The 19,522-nt window shown below is 43.3% G+C and overlaps 1 protein-coding gene across 13 annotated transcripts in view; it reads left to right on the top strand.

Moving 5' to 3' along the window:
- Nucleotides 1-19,522, top strand: part of CRCP (CGRP receptor component) — a 90,731-nt gene that overhangs the window by 51,194 nt on the left and 20,015 nt on the right. For 2 of the 13 annotated variants that reach the window (XM_011992887.1, XM_011992886.1), the window contains exons 1-3: nucleotides 1-129; nucleotides 12,420-12,456; nucleotides 18,042-18,136. In XM_011992887.1, the coding sequence (XP_011848277.1) occupies nucleotides 122-129; nucleotides 12,420-12,456; nucleotides 18,042-18,136 (140 nt within the window). In that variant the 5' untranslated portion in view covers nucleotides 1-121. Of the gene's footprint in view, nucleotides 130-506; nucleotides 623-11,348; nucleotides 11,357-12,419; nucleotides 12,457-14,852; nucleotides 14,975-15,471; nucleotides 15,571-18,041; nucleotides 18,137-19,522 lie in introns of those variants that run through there. The other 11 variants (XM_011992890.1, XM_011992884.1, XM_011992891.1 and 8 more) reach the window with 11 other exon arrangements.

The raw sequence follows: 19,522 nt of genomic DNA, 5'->3' as shown, positions 1-19,522 counted from the left end.
ATCCCGGCGAGCACCTTGGCGCGCGGAGCTGGCACCTTGGCGCGGTCGGCGGCGGCGGGGACAGCTGTGACGTGTGAGGTTCTTGGTCTGCTGGCAGCTAGGGGCGACGAGGCGGGACGTCATGGAAGTGTAAGTCTCCCCGGGCGCGTCCCTTTTCGGCCGAGGAGCCCATCGGTTTGACCGCTGAGAGCCGAGATCCGTGGGAACTTGGCGACCCTGGTACGGAAGTGAGGGCAGCGGGCCGGCCCTGTCCGGGAGGGCCGCGGGGTGGGGACGGGGACGAACGGGACTCTCGCTTTGCCCCTCCGAACCTTCGCTTCCCCTCCACACCCTGTGTCTGGGGTGCGCGGCCGAACATCTCCGGGTCTGGTTGCCTTTCAGTGTGCGCCCTCCTTCTCTCATTCATTTACCAGCGTTTTTGGGTCACAGTGCGGGGGTGGAGCCCAGCCTGGTATCCGAGTCAGGACTTAGAAGGCTATAAAGGCCTGAGTCTGTTCGCCCTGAAAGTACCTGGAGGAAAGATGAATCAGGGCCGGGTAGAGCTCTGCTTGCAGCACTGGGCCCCTGGGGAGCTGTCACTCGGAAGAGCTGCTCTCAGAGTTTGATGGGAGCAGTCAACACTGTGAGGGAAGGGGCTGGTTTTTGTGGGGAGAAGGGAAGGATGTGAGCCAGGACTGGGACCGGAGAAACAGCACGGGGTGTGTGGGTGTGTACAAGGCGAGGTAAAAGATTTTCTGACAATTTAACTCCACGTGGTCTTTTCCATGCTTGCTCGTTGCACGTCGTGCAAATGGAAGTTTTTGCATCTACTCGGAATGTGGGCTTTATATGGTTGATATTAACTTGTAGGTATTTACCTATCTTGTGTTCTCTGTGCACTGATTATTTGATTCAGTTTCCTTTATGTTCTTTTGCCTCGTGTTTAATGGTTATATGTACGATGGCATTTCAGATTTTTACATTCTTAATTGTTTTTTCTTAAGAAACAGGGTCTTGCTCTGTGCCCCAGGTGGGAGTGCAGTGGTGTAATCATGGTTCACTGCAACCTCACCTTCCGGACTCAAGCAGTCCTGCTTCAGCCCCTCCAGTAGCTGGGACTACAGGCCCACACCATCACTCACGGCTAATTTTTAAAAAAAGTTTTGTAGATACAGGATCTCACTACAGCCCAGACTGGTCTCCAGCTCCTAAGCTCAAGTGATCCTCCTGCCTTGTACTCCCAAAATGCTGGGATTGCAGGCGTGAGCCACCTCACCTGGTCCCTTCCCTTTTTTTTTTTTTTTAACTTAACACAATATGTCTGTGTAACTGAAATGAAAGGATCATGAAACAATAATGTATGGAGTACACTCTCATATTGTCTATTTTTTATTAAGATGAATGGGGCCAAGCATGATGGCTCATGTCAGTAATCCCAGCACTTTGGGAAGCTTAGGCAGGAGGATCACTTGAGCCTGGGAAGTGGAGACCAGCCTGGGCAACATAGGGAGACCCTGTCTCTACAAAAAATTAAAAAGCTAGTTGGGTGTGGTAGTGCATGCCTGTAGTCTCAGCTACTTACAAGGCAGAGATGGGAGGACCGCTTGAGACCAGGAGGCTGCAGTGAGCTGAGATGGAGCCACTGCACTCCTGACAGGGTGACAGAGCAAGGCTCTGTCTAAAACAAAACAAAACAGAACAAAAAAGGTTGACCCACTGAATTAATTTTGCAATCCACTGATCGGATTTCATCTGCAACCTGAAAAACTATTCATATAATTTACTCTAGTCCAAACCATCATTACTAATTTTTCCCTCTTTACTGGAGCATTTCCTTTGAGCATACAACCCTGCTTTAATGTATTCATCTTAGAAAATCCCCTGTCCCCACATACATGTCCACCTCTTACTCCATTTCTGCTTACCATCCCAACAAAACTTGAAAGTGCTGATTAGCCCCTCATTCTCTCAACCATTCTGTTGGGCTTTCATCCTCACTGGTCTGTAGAAATGACTGTTAAGATTACCTGATCCAGCAGGGCGCGGTGGCTCACGCCTGTAATCCCAGCACTTTAGGAGGCCAAGGTGGGCGAATCGCCTGAGGTCAGGAGTTTGAGACCAACCTGGCCAACATGGCAAAACCTTGTCTCTACTAAAAATAAAAAAATTAGCCAGGTGTGGTTTTGGGTGCCTGTAATCCCAGCTACTCAGGAGGCTGAGGCAGGAGAATCACTTGAATTCAGGAGGCAGAGGTTACAGTGAACCAGATTGTGCCACTGCGCTCCAGCCTGGGCGACAGAGCAAGACTGCATCTCCAAAACAACAACGACAACAAAAAAACCCCTGATCCCTCCATCCCTCCGTCTTGTCAAATCCAGAGGTTGATTTTCTGGCCTCAACTTTTTTGATCTCTCAGCAGTGGTTAATACAGAAACTCTAGAAACTTTTCTTTCTTCATGTTATATGTTCCTTTGTGATATTTCCTCCTACATCAAGGATTACTTCACAGTGTCCTTCCCTGGGTCCTGTTCCTCCCTTGCTGGATGTCTAAGTGTTGAGGTATCTTAGGTCTCAGTCCTGGGACCCTTTCTCTCTACGCTCTGTCATTTAACCCATCTGTGTGCTGATGGTTCCCAAAGGTGTGTTTCTAGCCTCTTCTCATCATCTATCCAATTGCATAGACCAAAAATCTAGCCCTCTCTCCTCACTCCGTAAATCCAGTCCGTCAGTGGTCCTGTTGTCTCTACCCTAGAATGTATTTTGAATGCAGCTACTTTTCACCGTCTCCACTGTTAGCTTTGTAGTCCATCACCTCTGGGCTGGATTAAGCAATAGCCTTTGAGTGTTCACTCTTCCCCAGCCTCCATTCTGTTCTCCACATGGCAACTGGAGTGATCTTAAGTAACGACTGGAACATGTCACTCCTGGATAAAACCCTTCATTGACTTTCCATTGCACGTAGAGGAAATCTCCATCTCTTACCAGGACCTGCAAGACCCTCTAAAACCTCACCTACTCCCCAGCCTGACCACTTGCCACTCTCCCAACCTCCCAGACACACACTTTCCACTGACAGGTATTTCCTTCTCCTCTAACCTTCTAAGCACTTTCTGAGGACAATTGCATTGCGATACCCTCTGTCTGGTATACTTTCCTCCTCGCCCTCACCCTGTTCTCTTCTTTTTATTGTATTTTTAAAGTTTGTTTTTGAGATGGAGTCTCGCTCTGTCACCCAGGCTGGAGTACAATGGCGCAGTCTCGGCTCACTGCAACCTGTGCCACCAGGGTTCAAGATTCTCGTGCCTCAGCCTACCAAGTAGCTGGGATTACAGGTGTGTGCCACCATGCCCAGCTAATTTATGTATTTTTAGTAGAGACAGGGTCTCTATGTTGGCCAGACTGGTCCAGACTGGTATTGAATTCCTGACCTCAGGTGATGTGCCTGCCTTAGCCTCCCAGAGTGTTGGGGTTACAGACGTGAGCCACCACACCTGGCCACCTCTTCTCATCTTGAAGGTTGTGTCCCTTTTCAAAGTTGCCTTTCCTCTTCAGTAAGTCTAACGTAAGTTCTTTTTGTCTCTCATATCGTCTTGATTTGCTTTCCCTTAAATAATTACAAGTTGCAATAATAAATGTATGTTTACTTGTTTGGAGGGTGGGGACCAGTGTGTGTTCACCTAATGCTTAGCATTGCATCTGGCACACAGTAGGCATTCAGCAAATACTTGTTCAATAAAGTAATATAATAATACTTTATTAGCTTCATAAATATAGTCATCGCTCAGTGTCTTTGAGGGACTGGTTCTGGGACCCCCTGCGTATACCAAAATTCACAGATGCTCAAGTCCCTTATGTAAAATGGTGTGGTATTTGCATATAACCTATGCACATTCTCCCATATACTTTAAATTGTCTCTAGATTACTTATTGTGATTTCATGACACATAATACCAGTTTTTGTCCATGGTTCCTGGCTCACAACTGCCATAGTCCTTGTTACTTCCTGAGTGACTAAAATAGTAAGCATAACTTTTGTTAAAGTATTTGTCCTTTGTCCATGGTTCCTGAAGCGGCCTTGGAACAGCTTCAGAGCAGCAAAGGTAAAAGTCTTTTGTTAGAATGTTGGGATGCTCTGACCAGGCACGGTGGTTCACGACTGTAATCCCAGCACTTTGGGAGGCTGAGGCAGGCGGATCATGAAGTCAGGAGATCAAGACCATCCTAACACAGTGAAACCCCGTATCTACTAAAACTGCAAAAAATTAGTCGGGCGTGGTGGCAGGCGCCTGTAGTCCCAGCTACTCGGGTGGCTGAGGCAGGAGAATGGCATGAACCGGGAGGCGGAGTTTGCAGTGAGCCAAGATCGTGCCACTGCACTCCAGCCTGGGTGACAGAGTGAGACTGTCTCAAAAAAAAAAAAAAAGAATGTTGGGGTGTTGTAAGCCTCAGAAGCAGGCCTCAGAAAACAGAAGCTCTGTCCGTCTCTTGCTCTCTAATCATCCGCTGCCTTTCTGTCTTACAGCTGGCGATAAAGAAAATCTCTGACCTGTCTTGTCTGATTGTTTCAGAGGGGGTCCTGCCCCTTACCCAGGAGGAAGGAATACCGCACAGAGAGGCCAAGGAGAATCTGGAGCGGCCTTGCTGGGTTTCTGCACTCAGTCTGCTAGTATTAGATCACACTCTTTGTCCAATCAATTACTATGAGGTTGGCCATGCTTCAATCATCTCTCTCCAATGAAATCTCTACAAAATGCCCAAGAGAACTTCTAGATAGCCTAATAGGTAGATGTTTCTGGAGGGTGGTACGCCTGGGAAGGGCATAGAGCTCTGCGTCCCCTCTCCATCTCACCCTGTGCACCACTTCATCTGTATCCTTGGTAATATCCTTTATAATAAACCAGTAAACCTAAGTAAGTGTTTTGTGAGCCATTCTAGCAAATTAATGAAACCTGAAAAGGAGGTCCTGGGAACTGCAGCTTGAAGCCCGTCATTGAGAAGTTCTGGAGGCCCTGACTTGTGTGACTGGTGTCTGAAGTAGGGGTAGTCTTCTGGGACTGAGCCGTCAGCCCGTGGAATCTGACACTGTTTCCAGGTAGTTAGTGTCCGGATTGAATTGGATGGGAAGATACCCAGCTGGTGTTGGCTGCAGAGTTGATTGCCTGCTTATTGGTAGAGAGAAATCCCCACGCGTCTGGTCACAGAAGTCTTCTGTACAGATTGTTGTCAGGTGAGAGCAGAGGAAAAACTTTGATTCTCAACCAACTTGTCATACCTGATGCAATGTAAAGGCTGTGTAAATAGTTATTGTACTGTGTTGTCTAGGGAATAATGACAAAAAGCAGTCTGTCCATGTTTAGTACAGAGGCAGCCATCCTAGGCCTAACTACATAGTACATGTCAGCAACAATGTAGCATTTTCTTAAAATTTTTTTTTGCATGTTTTTCATTTGAAGTTGGTTGAATCTAAGGATGTGGAACCTGAGGCTAAGGAGGACCAACTGTATAGGAATTCATTAGCTAGCATCCTAGTTGCTAGGCGTGTATATTTTCTGACTTTCCCAAGTGAAATGGTTTGAATCAAGGGGTTTTTGTTCTTGTAACAGCCTGTCCACTTCTGCCAAGTAGTCAGTGACTTCTGGTGACCAATCCAGAATTTTGCAGCCAGTAATTCATGGGAAAATGAGGTTTCCTGACATAGACATGTGATTTGGGAGTGAAGGGCCCTGGAGTGGAAAGGTCTGGAAGCTTAACTTCTGGTCCTTACCTGGTCATCAACAGGAGGTGTGGCGTTTGGAAGTCTGCTCCGTGGGATCTTTAGCAGAACCTTGAGTTGCAGATACATTTGACCCTTGAACAACACGAGCTTGAACTTCATGGATCTCCTTATACGCAGATGTTAAAAAATAAATGCATTTGGCCCTCCTTATCTGCAGGTTCCAAATCTGCAACCCAATGCAGAGAATGAAAATAACGATATTTGAGGGTTGAGAATATACCGCGTATGTGGAGAACTGACTTCCTAGCTGCTGGTTCTGCAAGTCTCTCTGGGAGACAAGCATGTTCGGATTGTGGTATATGTGGGGATCCTGGGACCAATCTCCAATGAATACCAGGGGATGACTGTATATTGTACCTCATCAGACACTCCCAGAACCTGAAGTGAGGAGGCACAATGAACAACTCCCCTAAGTTTTTGCTACTTTAAAAATTCTTATTGAGTAAATACCTACTAAGTAAATAGTATAGAATAATAATAATAGTACCAATAATAATAATAATACCTGAAATTTCTTCTTTTTTTTGAAAGAGTTTCGCTCTTGTCACCCAGGCTGGAGTGCGATGGCGCAATCTTGGCTCACTGCAACCTCCGCCTCCCGGATTCAAGCAATTCTCCTGCCTCAGCCTCCGGAGTAACTGCCTGGGTAATTTTTGTATTTTTAGTAGAGATGGGGTTTCATCATGTTGACCAGGCTGGTCTTGAACTCCTGACCTCAGGTGATCCACACGCCTCTGCCTCCCAAAGTGCTGGGATTACAGGTATGAGCCACTGCGCCCGGCCCAGAAATTTATTAAAGGGGAGGAATATTTATGCTTTATTTGATTGACAATTTAAAAATAAAAACTTCTTGACCATTACTTGGAAATGTATTTTCCTCAAGTAAAAGGTTACAATTTTTTCTTTTTTTTTTTTTTAATATGGAGTCTCGCTGCATCACCTAGGCTGGAGTGCATGGTGCGACGTCAGCTTACTACAACCTCCACCTCCTGGGTTCAAGCGATTCTCCTGCCTCAGCCTCCTCACTAGCTGGGACTACAGGCATGCGCCACCATGCAAAATATTTATATAGCAAAGTTAGGTATGTCTATATATAAGGTATTTGCTGTTTGGCTTTGTCTATAAATGATCATTGATATGCTAGAAAGGTTTGTGTCCACTCTTTTATTCTTGAACATAATATGTATAATTAGCAAAGTGGACACTATCCTCTGTACCATTTTTTTGAGGTAGTGTCAGGATTTCTTTCCTTTTACAGCCGAAAATACTGATATTTATAAAAGGTAGGTAATAGGTACTATAACAACCCAGTAACAGGACTGAAAAGAGGATACCCATGTGCCAGATCCCAAGAGAATGCTACAGGTTAATTTGTTCATTGATTTCAGAAGCTGCCCAGTTTGCTTGTACCAGAGTTTAGTTTTTCAGAGCATGACTTGATAGCATAGGTTGGGCATAGGAGAATTTGAACAATTCTTTTAATCATTGCCTGCATAAGAGTTAACTGTGTGGCAGTTAATAGAAACTGTTTGGCCGGGCTCGGTGGCTCACGCCTGTAATCCCAACACTTTGGGAGGCCCACGGAGGCGGATCACGAGGTCAGGAGACTGAGACTATCCTGGCTAACACAGTGAAACCCCATCTCTACTAAAAATACAAACAATTAGCCAGGCGTGGTGGCGGGCGCCTGTAGTCCCAGCTACTCTGGAGGCTGAGGCAGGAGAATGGCGTGAACCGGTGAGGCGGAGCTTGCAGTGAGCCAAGATCGTGCCACTGCACTCCAGCCTGGGTAACAGAGTGGGACTCCGTCTCAAAAATAAGTAAATAAATAATAGGCACTGTTTGTATGGGCCATTTGTGTATGTGTTTGCTTCTAAGGAAAGTTCACTGAGAGATCTTTTTGTTCTGTTTATTTGGAATTCAGTTTCCCCAACTAGTTGTTTACATCCATTTAATTGACTCACCATTTTAAGCAAATTTTACAAGTTAAGTGTCAAATAGAACATCAGCTTCAGTCATCTAATTCGTTACTTGAGGAAATTAAGTAACTGCCTGCCTGTGGTATTGATTTAGACAGTTGTTTTTGTTTTGTTTTTTTACTCAAGCATTGCCATGTTAATTTGCCAGGGCTGATTTTAGAAAGCATCACACAGTGGGTGGCTTTGACTGCAAAAGCTTATTTTCTGACAGTTCTGGAGACTGGAAGTCGAAGATCAAGGTGTAGCAGGTTTGGTTTCTTTTGAGGCCTCTTGCCTTACCTTGCAGATTGCATACGTCTTGCTGTGTTCTCACATGGTCTCTCCTCTGTGAGCACAAGTCCCTGAACTTTTTTCTAGACAGTCTTTAAAATGCATTTGGAGTATTTGCTTTAAACACATGTAAATAAAATGAGTACTATTTTAAGTCCTACAGGAGAATATGAAGTTTTTGTATAGGTAAGCAGTTTCTGGAAGTCTGATTGCGTGTGAATATATTACATAATACTGAAGTGTTAGCTGTAGAGCAGACAGTTCTGCTTTGTAGAGATCAACAGCTTGTACATTTATAATTGCTAGATGTGTCTAGTAAGTTCTAGTACCTCTAAAAAACTTTTAGAGGCCCGGTGTGGTGGCTCACACCTGTAATCTCACTTCTTTGGGAGGCCAAGGCGGTCAGATTATCTGAGGTGGAGTTCGAGACCAGCCTGACTAACATGGAGAAACCCTGTCTCTATTAAAAATACAAAATTAGCCGGGTGTGGTGGCTCATGCCTGTAATACCAGCTACTTGGGAGGCTGAGGCAGGAGAATCGCTTGAACCCGGGAAGTGGAGGTTGTGGTAAGCTGAGATCATGCCATTGCACTCCAGCCTGGGCAACAAGAGCGAAACTCTGTCTCAAAAAAAAAAAAAAACAAAACAACTTTGGGGGAAAATGTATTTTACATCCTCAATTATAAGTTACAGTTGTTTTTTTTAACCTTATGGCATTCTTTATTTTAGCTTTACCTTTTCTTTTTTTTTTATTTTTTATTTTTATCGAGACGGACTCTTGCTCTGTTGCCCAGGCTAGAGTGCAGTGGCGCAGTCTCGGCTTATTGGAAGCTCTTCCTCCCGGGTTCACGCCATTCTCCTGCCTCAGCCTCCCGAGTAGCTGGGACTACAGGTGCCCGCCACCACGCCTGGCTAATTTTTTGTATTTGTAGTAGAGACGGGGTTTCACCGTGTTAGCCAGGATGGTCTCGATCTCCTGACCTCGTGATCCGCCCGCCTTGTCCTTCCAAAGTGCTGGGATTACAGGCGTGAGCCACCGCACCTGGCCATAGTTTCACATTTTCATATTCCTTAACTTCTTAGCATGAAAAATTTTAAACCTATGAAACAGCTGCAAAAAGAGTGCCACAAATACTTGTATACTCGTTACCTAGAGTCACCACTTGTTAACATTTTGATTCGGATATTTGCTGCCTTTTTCTTTTTCTCTTTTCTTTTTTCTTTTCCCTCCCTCTCTCTTTCCCTCCCTACTTCCTTCCCTCCCTTCCTTCCTTTGTTTGTTTTTGATTAGAGACACTTGAGCCCAGGCTGGACCTAAACTCCAGGCTGAAGCTTCCTCCTGTCTCAGCCTCCGGAATAGCTGGGATAACAGGTGTGAGCCCCCATGCCTGGCATTCCCTTATTTCTTTTTTACAGGCATAAGCTTGCTCTCCATACACAGGTGCACACACTTACTTAACTGAACCGTTAGAGAGTTGTAGATATCAGATCATTTCACCCCTTCTTGAAAAAACAGGGCATTCTGTGTAGCTCTAATTGCCTTATCACACTCAGGAAACTTAGCGCTAATTTATCTACTATTACTAAGACAAACAATGTAAACTCATATTTTTTCAGTTGTCCTAATAGTGTTCTTTTTCCTCCCAATTCAGGATCCAGTGAAGAACTGCACATTGCATTTAGTTGTCATGTTTCTTTAATTTTCTTTTCTCTGGAAATTTCCTTAGCTTCTTTTTGTGACACTGGCATTCTGACAGATGACATTGATATTTGAAGAGTCTGAATCTAACCCAGTTGTTTTGAAGACTGTTCCTCAGTTTGGAATTCTCTGACTGTATCCCCATGGATAGATTTGAATGAAACATCTTGGGGCTGGATTACTCTGAGGGATGTGTCTTTCTCATGCGTCACATCATTGGTGCTGTGAAATTGGATAACTTGATTAAGTTGATGTCGGTCTGGTTTCACCGTATCCTGTTGCCAACAACCTGTCATTTAGTGGTGGTTACAGTCACTTCTCAAGAATAAAAACTGCCTTTAAAAAAATTTCCCATACATACAGCTCGTTTAGGACTTCATAAAAGGTAGATAAGGTACCTCTTGACATTTTATTAAATAAAGAAAGGCCTGGCATACATGGGCATTTATACTGTGAGTATTTGGCTGGGTTTAAAAAACAATTTATCTTCCTGATAAAAATCAATGGATAAATCAGCTTCTGTCAGCCAGAGTCTGCAAAATGCAGTACGTGTGTAAACATCGATTGTTCTCTTGATCCCAAAACACAGATTCATTAAAACTTATGTGAAAGAGAGTTTTCCTCCTTTATATTTGTTCTAGAAGAGGCAGAGGCTGTTCTTTGGATTCTTGCATTACAATATTGACTTGTTTAGTGGGGTAGTAACTTGGAATGGCCAAGGACAAATTTCCCAGAGCGTGGAATGTTCTGAGTGACAGAGAAGGGGCCATGATTTGGAAATGAAGTTGTAACAGTGCACCTGGAATGGATCCATTGGCCCCGAAGAGAAATAACATTCATATTTTTTTCTCCAGTCAAGTATTCCAGGAAGAGATGTCTTAATGCCTCATATTGTGTAGAGCACAGGGAGTTATAACTCAATTTCAAGCAAAGATAGGAGGAAGCCAGTGGGCTGATTTCCTGATTAAGTAGGCAAAGATGACATGTGGTTTGATTTGTCATTTTCAATTTTAAATGAACTGCATCACATGCACTAATTATGCATTGTCCTTCCTGTGTTAGGTTCCTTTCAAATATGATACTCTGTGACTTGAGTGTGTTTGTGGTCATTTGGGCAAAGCAGCACTTTTGTGAAATCGTAGCTTGAATCACTGGTAGCATTTGGATCACTGGTAGCACAGAGCTGATTTGATTACAGTGCTGATATCACTGTGCTGATGACCTAAGGCCTAGGTCGAGCCTTGTTGGTTTTGCTTTATTTATTGGCTGGGAAGTCACCTCTCTGTTTGGTCCGTGCTTTTGAAATCTTGGGTCATCATTTGCATCATCTCGCCGCACTCCTGGTTTAAGAAAATACAGGTGTCTCTGTTGCACATTATGTCAAGTGCAGACCCCTCTACCTGATTTTTCAGGATTCTGCATTACGAATTTCCATTCATCCAGTCCAGTCTCATTTCCCACAATTCCGTAGTTACCTTCCACTTTGTTTAGACTTCTTACTGTGTGACCTTGAGCAAGTTATTTAATTTCTGAATCTTGACTTCCTCTCTATACAGTAGGGATCATATGAATAGCTCCTACATCAGAGGGGTTTTAATGAGAATTAGCTGAGATAACATCTTTTAAAAATAATAGTCTTCCATTATGGAAATGTTAATACAAGTACCAAGAACTATTCTAAACTTTTAAAATTTGTTGTCTCACTTCATCGTAACAGTTTGATGAGGTAGGAGGAGCTGGTGGTAGTGGTAGTTGCACAGGTAGTGGTAATGATAATGTTGGCGCTTATTGAGCACTTACTATGTTCCAGGTACTTTACATGTTTCCAGTGAACCCTGTGAACAGTCTTACAAGGCTGATGCTATAATTGCCATTTCATAGATAGGAAATTTAAACATAATGAGATTAAGTAACTTGCCCAGAGTCACACAGCCAAAGAATTCAGGAGCTGGATTTAGAATCCAGGCCATACTTTTAGATACTAGTTTCATCCCATTTTTATTGTAGAAGGAAAACTTAGGGAGTAATTAGCTTAACTAAAATTCTCACAGCACATAAATGGCAGAGCTAGAATATGAACCCAAGTCTTGATTTCAAAACTATGCTCTTTGTCATACTCCACTGCCTCCAGACTGCTGAAACAATGCTTTCTGTTGTGCTATTGTAGGGTGGATTGATTGTGATTTAATATATGTAACATCGTTGTGTTTCTTCACTCAGGAAAGATGGCATATTGCCTGGATTAACTGTTACACAGGGAACCAGGCTTTTGGCCGCTGCTTGCCACCCTGACTCTGCCTGTTGAGTTGATGTAGGTGGTGAACACCCTTGGAGCGCAGTGGATATTTGGCAGGATACTTGACCATGGCTGGAATTCCCAGTGGTGACATTAGTGTTAAGTGGCCCATTTCTGTTGATTCAGCAGGAGGACGTGGCTAGCCCAGGATGTCAGTAGCTGATGGGAGGCAGACAGTAATGGGGAGAGGACATGGCTGTGTGATGGGACAGCACTTTGATCCCAAGTCTGCTCTGAAATTGCCCACAGCTAGCTAAACCATGTTGGACTTAAGACACTTTCTCAATTTCAATTTTAGGTTGTAGGCCCTAAATTCAAAAAGTGGACTACTACATCTTGACAGGAATTCTTTTACAGATATTTGATACCCAGAAAGGGGTGTGAGCGCAGACTGATGATAGCTTACTTTTCTTTTTCAGGAAGGATGCCAGTTCTGCGCTTCTCAGTAACTACGAGGTAAATTGGACTGTTACATTTTCCTCTCTGATAGTTTGCCCTTTGTAACTAAGATTGTTAAATTCATTTTGGTTAGAAATGACTGAATTCAGGCTGGGCGCATTGGCTCATGCCTGTAATCCCAGTACTTTGGGAGGCTGAGGCGAGTGGATCACTTGAAGTCAGGAGTTCAACACCAGCCTGGCCAACATAGTGAAACCTAGTCTCTACTAAAAATACAGAAATTAGCCAGGTGTGGTGGCACGTGCCTGTAGTCCCAGCTACTTGGTATCCCAGATGAGGCAGGAGGATCACTTGAACCCAGGAGGCAGGGGTTGCAATGAGCCAAGATGCGCCACTGCACTGCAGCCTGGGCAATAGAGCAAGGCTCCGTCTAAAAAAAAAGAGAAAAAAGAAATGACTGAATTTATTTGGATTTTCCGCTTTAAAACAAGACATATGGCACCATCTGGTGGACCTTGTAATAGTGTAAGCTTGATACGTTATACATAGTACTTCAGGGAAGCTGGGAAGACTAATTTAGAGGTGGCAACCTTCTTTAAATCTCAAAGATTCTAGATCATCATTTGGGATGTAGTCATAGTATAGAAGCTATGTCTAATATCTAAAAGTATTTTAAGGCTGTTTCTCTCTGCAAAATTTCACATTACATTTTTTATGCTTTTTCCTAATTATCACCCTTGATATATTTATATATTTATAATGCTTTTATACATTGCAAATAGTCTTATGGGTATTCATATCCTTATTTTGAAAGTGAGTTTAGTTTGAGCGCGGTGGCTCACGCCCATAATCCCAGCACTTGGGAGGCCAAGGCAGGAGGATCACGAGGTCAGAAAATCAAGACCATCCTGGCCAACATGGTGAAACCCCGTCCCTACTTAAAAAAAATAAATAAATAAAAGTGAGTTTAGTTGACTCACCTTTCTGAATAGTAGAAATTAAGAAATGTAGAATTTTTTGGGCTTAGGGTGGGATTGCTGGAGAAAGGAAAAGAAGGAAAAAGGTTGGTAAGAGAGGAAATATTCCAGCATTTTTGCCTCCTATTTGGCACTAGCAAAACCATCTGATAGGCTAACTCTAGGTGTAGAAAGAACCATTTCTACCTTGATTGTGAATTTTCCATGTGCCAGAGTCTAAACTCAGGAAGACTCAGAGGAGGTCTAGAAGGTAGTAGGTTAAATGCGGTGACTCACGTCTATAATCTCAGCACTTTGGAAGGCCAAGGAGAGAGGATTACTTGAGGCTATGAGTTAGAGATCAGCCTGGGAAACATAGCAAGACCCCATCTTTTTTTTTTTTCTTTTTTTTTTGAGACAGAATCTCGCTGTGTCGCCCAGGCTGGGTGCAGTGGCCGGATTTCAGCTCACTGCAAGCTCCGCCTCCCGGGTTCATGCCATTCTCCTGCCTCAGCCTCCCAAGTAGCTGGGACTACAGGCACCTGCCACCTCGCCCAGCTAGTTTTTTGTATTTTTTTAGTAGAGACGGGGTTTCACCATGTTAGCCAGGATGGTCTCGATCTCCTGACCTCGTGATCTGCCCGTCTCGGCCTCCCAAAGTGCTGGGATTACAGGCTTGAGTCACCACGCCCGGCCAAGACCCCCATCTCTTTTAAAAAAAAAAAAAAAACATTAGCTGGGCATGGTAGCAAACACCTACTATGGTCCTAGCTACTTGGAAGACAGAGGGGAGGTTCCCTTGAGCCCTGGAGTTTCAGGTTACAGTGATCACCACTGTACTCCAGCCTGGGAGACAGCCTTTGAGACCCTGTCCCCAAAAAAAGCTCCCAGAGTTGAAGACAGCAAAAAGAAAGAAAGAAACCTCCCCCTTGTGCCCCCCACCCCGCCCCACAAATTAGAAGGTAGTAGAATAGACACAGTTGGCCATATTCTTTCCTCCCTAAAGGCTCAATCGTAAATGGTTGCAGCTTAGAACAGGAAGGAAATGGTTGAATGGTCATTGGCCAAGCCTTTGGCTTTTACGAGCCTCCTTGTCCAGTTTGGACTTTGCTAGGTGTTTGGGTGTTTTATCCGTTGGGGAAACATTGCATTCATTGATATCATGTCACTATTTCTGAAAGGAACAGCAGACGAAAGGGGTTCCATTATATCTAGTAATGGTGTGTGAGCCTGCATTTTCTTCACTTCTCTGGTAGAATCTCTAAAACAGGAATGAGATTGAGATTCCCCCCTGCCCCCAGCACTAATGCCTGTATGTTTTATCCTTGTGGGGAAAGTTTACTTCTAAAGATCCATAGCATTTTTTCCTTTCTTTTTTTTGGGGAGGTAAACTCTGTCTTATCACTTGCCTCAAAATTTTTATTTTCCAGAAAGAAATCATTATATTAGATTTTTATACTAGAGAAGCAGAATTCTTTTTTTTTTTTTTTTTCCCAGAGGGAGTCTCGCTCTGTCACCTAGGCTGGAGTGCAGTGGCACCATCCAGGCTCACTGCAACCTCTGCCTCCCAGGTTCAAGTGATTCTCCTGCCTCAGCCTCCCGAGTAGCTGGGATTACAAGCACGTGCCACCACATCCAGCTAATTTTTTGTATTTTTAGTAGAGACAGGGTTTCACCGTGTTAGCCAGGATGGTCTTGATCTCCTGACCTCGTGAACTGCCCGTCTTGGCCTCCCAAAGTGCTGGGATTACAGGCATGAGCCACCGTGCCTGGTCACATAATTCTTTTTTAGCAAAATATTTGTTTTAAGAAAATCTGCTTTCAAATAGTATATTTTTGAGATCAGAGGAGATTAGTGATGTATATATTGATAGGAAATACTTGAAATATTTTAAATAAATTAATGAATTTGGATTATTTGGCTTATATAAGAGCATTTTTTAAAAATGTCATCTGCCTCTAAGACTCATTTGCTCAAATCCAAGAGTTGGAAGCTGCGTAATGGGCGGGTGAAAGGAAGTACTACCCTTTCCTGTTTATCCTTCCAAACCACTGACCTTGGATAGATATATTTCTCAAATGTATTCATAAACATCTTTTTTGTATCTCCTTCTAGGTGTTTCAGTTACTAACTGATCTGAAGGAGCAGCGTAAAGAAAGTGGAAAGAATAAACACAGCTCTGGACAACAGAACTTGAACACCATCACCTATGAAGTAAGCCTGGGCTTCTGGCAGACCTACCTAAAGTACCACTGAGGGAGAGGGGTTTATTCTCCCAGTGACTGGCTGCCGAAATCAAGATCACTTTTTATGTGATCTGAATAGTTTTACTCTAACCTGATTTTGTTTGTTTGTTTGTTTGTTTTTTGAGACGAAGTCTCCCTGTGTTACCCAGGCTGGATTGCAGTGGCACGATCTCCGCTCACTGTAAGCTCCACCTTCCAGGTTCACACCATTCTCCTGCCTCAGCCTCCCGAGTAGCTGGGATTGCAGGCATGCAGCACCTTGCCCATCTAATTTTGTATTTTTAGTAGAGACAGGGTTTCTCCATGTTGGTCAGGCTGGTATCAAACTCCTGACCTCAGGTGATCCGCCCACCTCGGGCTCCCAAAATGCTGGGATTACAGGCGTGAGCCACCGCACCCAGCCATTTTTCTCTTACATAAAAGTTGTAGAGACAGTGCTGGGAGTTTTCATGTACCCTTCCCATAGTTTTCTCTGATGTTAACATCTTACATAACCATGGTACAGTGATCAAAACCAAGAAATTAACAGTGGTACATACTGCTAAACTAAGCTAAAATTTTATTTGAATACCTTGTTTTCCCATTGCTGTCTTCTGGGTTCCAGGATTCAATTCAGGATACCATTTTGTATTTAGTTAACATGTCTCCATCATGTCATTCGATCTGTATCCTTACTCTTCCTTTGTCTTCCATGACCTTGACACTTCTAAAGGGCTTGTCAAGTATTTTGTAGAATGTCCCTTGATTTCTGATTGTCTGATGTTTTCTTATGATTACACAGAACCTATGGCTTTTGAGGAAGGGTACCACAGAGGTGATCTCCCCTTCTTGTGTCATGATTTCTCGGGGTACATGATGTCGATGTTTCTTATGGCTAATGTTGTTAACTTTGGTCATTTGGTTAAGATGGTATCTGCCCGGTTTCTCCACTGTAAAGCTACTGTTTCTTCATTTCCATATTATGTTAGAAAGGATTCACCAAGTTCCGCCCATATTCAAGGGGAAGGGGGAGATTAAACTCCACCTCTTGAAGGGAGGGATGTCAAAGAATTTGTGGATGTGTGTTAAAACCACCACAGTAATTAAAAAATATTTTGTGGGAGATGCTTTGAGGCTATGAAAACAGCCTACCCTTCCTTAAGCTTTTAACCATCAATTTTAGCACTCATTGGTGGATCTTTCCTGCAGTAATTATAACTATGGTACAATTGCCTGAGAGTGATTTATAATTTTTCTCATTCTATGCTTATTAGATACATTTTTTTTTTTTATTTTAAGAGGCAAGATTTTACTGTGTTGTTCAGGCTGGTCTCAAACTCCTGGGCTCAAGTGATCTTCCCGCCTTGGCCTCCCATAGTGCTGGGATTACAGGTGTGCACCACTGTACCCAGCTCATATGAGTTAGAATTCTTCCATGAGAAAAAGTTGTCTCTTCTGGCTGGGCACAGTGGCTCACGCCTGTAATCCCAGCACTTTGGGAGGCTGAGGCGGGCAGATCACGAGGTCAGGAGATTGAGACCATCCTGGTTAACAAGGTGAAACCCCGGCTCTACTAAAAATACAAAAAAATTAGCCAGGTGTGGTGACAGGTGCCTGTAGTCCCAGCTACTGGGGAGGCTGAGGCAGGAGAATGGCGTGAACCTGGGAGGTGGAGCTTGCAGTGAGCGGAGATCACACCACTGTACTCCAGCCTGGGCAACAGAGCAAGACTCTGAGACTCTGTCTCAAAAAAAAAAAAAAGTAAAAGTTGTCTCTTCCTACCCATTATTTTATTCACTCATATATATCCATGTGGACTCATGGCAATTTATTTTATTCTTTGGGTTCCCCCTCTTTTAAAAAATTGTTCAAAATATGATAGCACAATTGTCAGATTGAGGTTTTTTTTTTGAAATCAGAAAAATTTTCTTCTAAAATTTCATTAATTATTCTTCCTGTTCTAGCTACTGATTTTCTCTTTCAGGAATTCCAATTACATGAAGATTGGTTCTCCTGAATGCCTCTTTGTTTTATATAGGATTTTCTTTTCTTTTCTTTCCTTTTTTTTTTGAGACAGTCTCAGACTCTGTTGTCCAGGCTGGAGTGCTATGGTGCAATCTCGGCTCACTGCAACCTCTGCCTTTCGGGTTCAAGTGTTTCTCCTGCCTCAGCCTCCCTAGTAGCTGGGATTACAGGCATGCACCACCACACCCAGCTAATTTTTTGTATTTTTGGTAGAGATGGGGTTTCACCATGGTGGCCAGGCTGGTCTCGAACTTCTGACTTCAGGTGATTTGGCCACCTCGGCCTCCCAAAGTGCTGGGGTTACAGGTGTGAGCCACCGTGCCCAACCTCTACAGGATTTTTAAAAACAAAATTTTAGAATTTTAATTACAGCCATTTCCTTCGTTTTTTCTCATTCAGGGTTGTCTTATGCTTGGCTTTTTTCTTTTTTTCCAGACGTTAAAATACATATCAAAAACACCATGCAGGCACCAGAGTCCTGAGATTGTCAGAGAATTTCTCACAGCAATGAAAAGCCACAAGTTGACCAAGTAAGTAAATCTCTTAAGTAGGAAGAGAGTGACACATGGTGAAATGATGGCTGAGGAAAGCCATTCGAAGCTACGGTGTATTGATACTCAGCTGGGTTTGGATTTAAAGGAGGATTATAGTATTGTAGATGAAACAACTGAAAGTTAGACATAGGGACTAGAGTAAGGAACAAATCTTTTTTTTTTTTTTTTTTTTTAATCAATGAAGAAAGTTCATTTCTCCTAGTGATACTGTATTAGTGTGCCTGCTTATTCGGCAAAATTAGCAGAGATAATTTACATTCTCAAAAAAGATGGGTGAGGGGAAATGGAAATGCCTTATGGAAAAGAAGGCAAATTTAGGTCATGGGTAGAGATCTCAATCAAATGGGCCAAAATACAGTTTATTTATATCTGCTAACTCCCAACTGCTAGCATCTGACCACAGCATGACAAGATTGGAATCGGGGAACCTGGGCTCTAGTCCATTTTCTGCCCCTTACTAGCACCATGACCTTGGAAAAGGTATTTGACCTCTCTGAGTTTCATTATCTTCACCACTGAGATAAGGATCATCTGCTAAACTCACAAGGCTGGGGCAAGGGTGAAGGGTGGTGTCTTCGTGGAAATAATATGTGTAGATGTCCTTTTTGGACTCCAGAAGCCATAAATGATGCAACCTTATTTATTAATCATTACTGTGAACAGGGCCAAACATTTCTATATTATTAACACTGCCTCTACCCTAACGATTCAATTCAGGTAAACTTTACAGAGCACTTCACTCCAAGAGCTGAGGATCAGGGCCACTTGGTTCTTACCTACACAGTGCCTCGAAACCAAAATTGGTAGAACCAATAGTTCTTCTCTTAAAGCGGGACCCATCTAGCCTTCCATTATCTAGATGAAAATGAGCTTACTAATTTAGAAACACAAGTGAGTGTATTCTAGGCTAACGAAATTAATTCTTCTCTAATTATTGAGAGCATTAAATGTCACGAGCTGATCTCAAAATGTTAGTAAAATAAGTTAAATTGTTTTGAAAGGAAGGAAATGTGATAATGTGATAGAAATGGGGAAAAAACAAGACAGAATTCAAATATTATATTAATCAAGTACTAACTCTGGTTTGACTGGGTAAATGCAGGAGAAGACCTTCCTTCCTTCCTTATTTATTTATTTATTTATTTTTATTAACTTTAAGTTCTAGGGTACATGTGCACAGCGTGCAGGTTTGTTACATATGTGTACATTTGCCATGAGGAACACATCTTAATGGGGTGTAAAAATCTTTTCTTGGCCGGGCGCAGTGGCTCATGCCTGTAATCCTAGCACTTTGGGAGGCCGAGGCGGGCGGATCACCTGAGGTCGGGAGTTCGAGACCAGCCTGACCAGCATGGAGAAACC

The sequence above is a fragment of the Mandrillus leucophaeus genome, unplaced genomic scaffold, assembly GCF_000951045.1.
Source record: "Mandrillus leucophaeus isolate KB7577 unplaced genomic scaffold, Mleu.le_1.0 Scaffold42, whole genome shotgun sequence".
Taxonomy (NCBI): domain Eukaryota; kingdom Metazoa; phylum Chordata; class Mammalia; order Primates; family Cercopithecidae; genus Mandrillus; species Mandrillus leucophaeus.
This window is presented reverse-complemented; position numbering and strand designations above follow the sequence as displayed.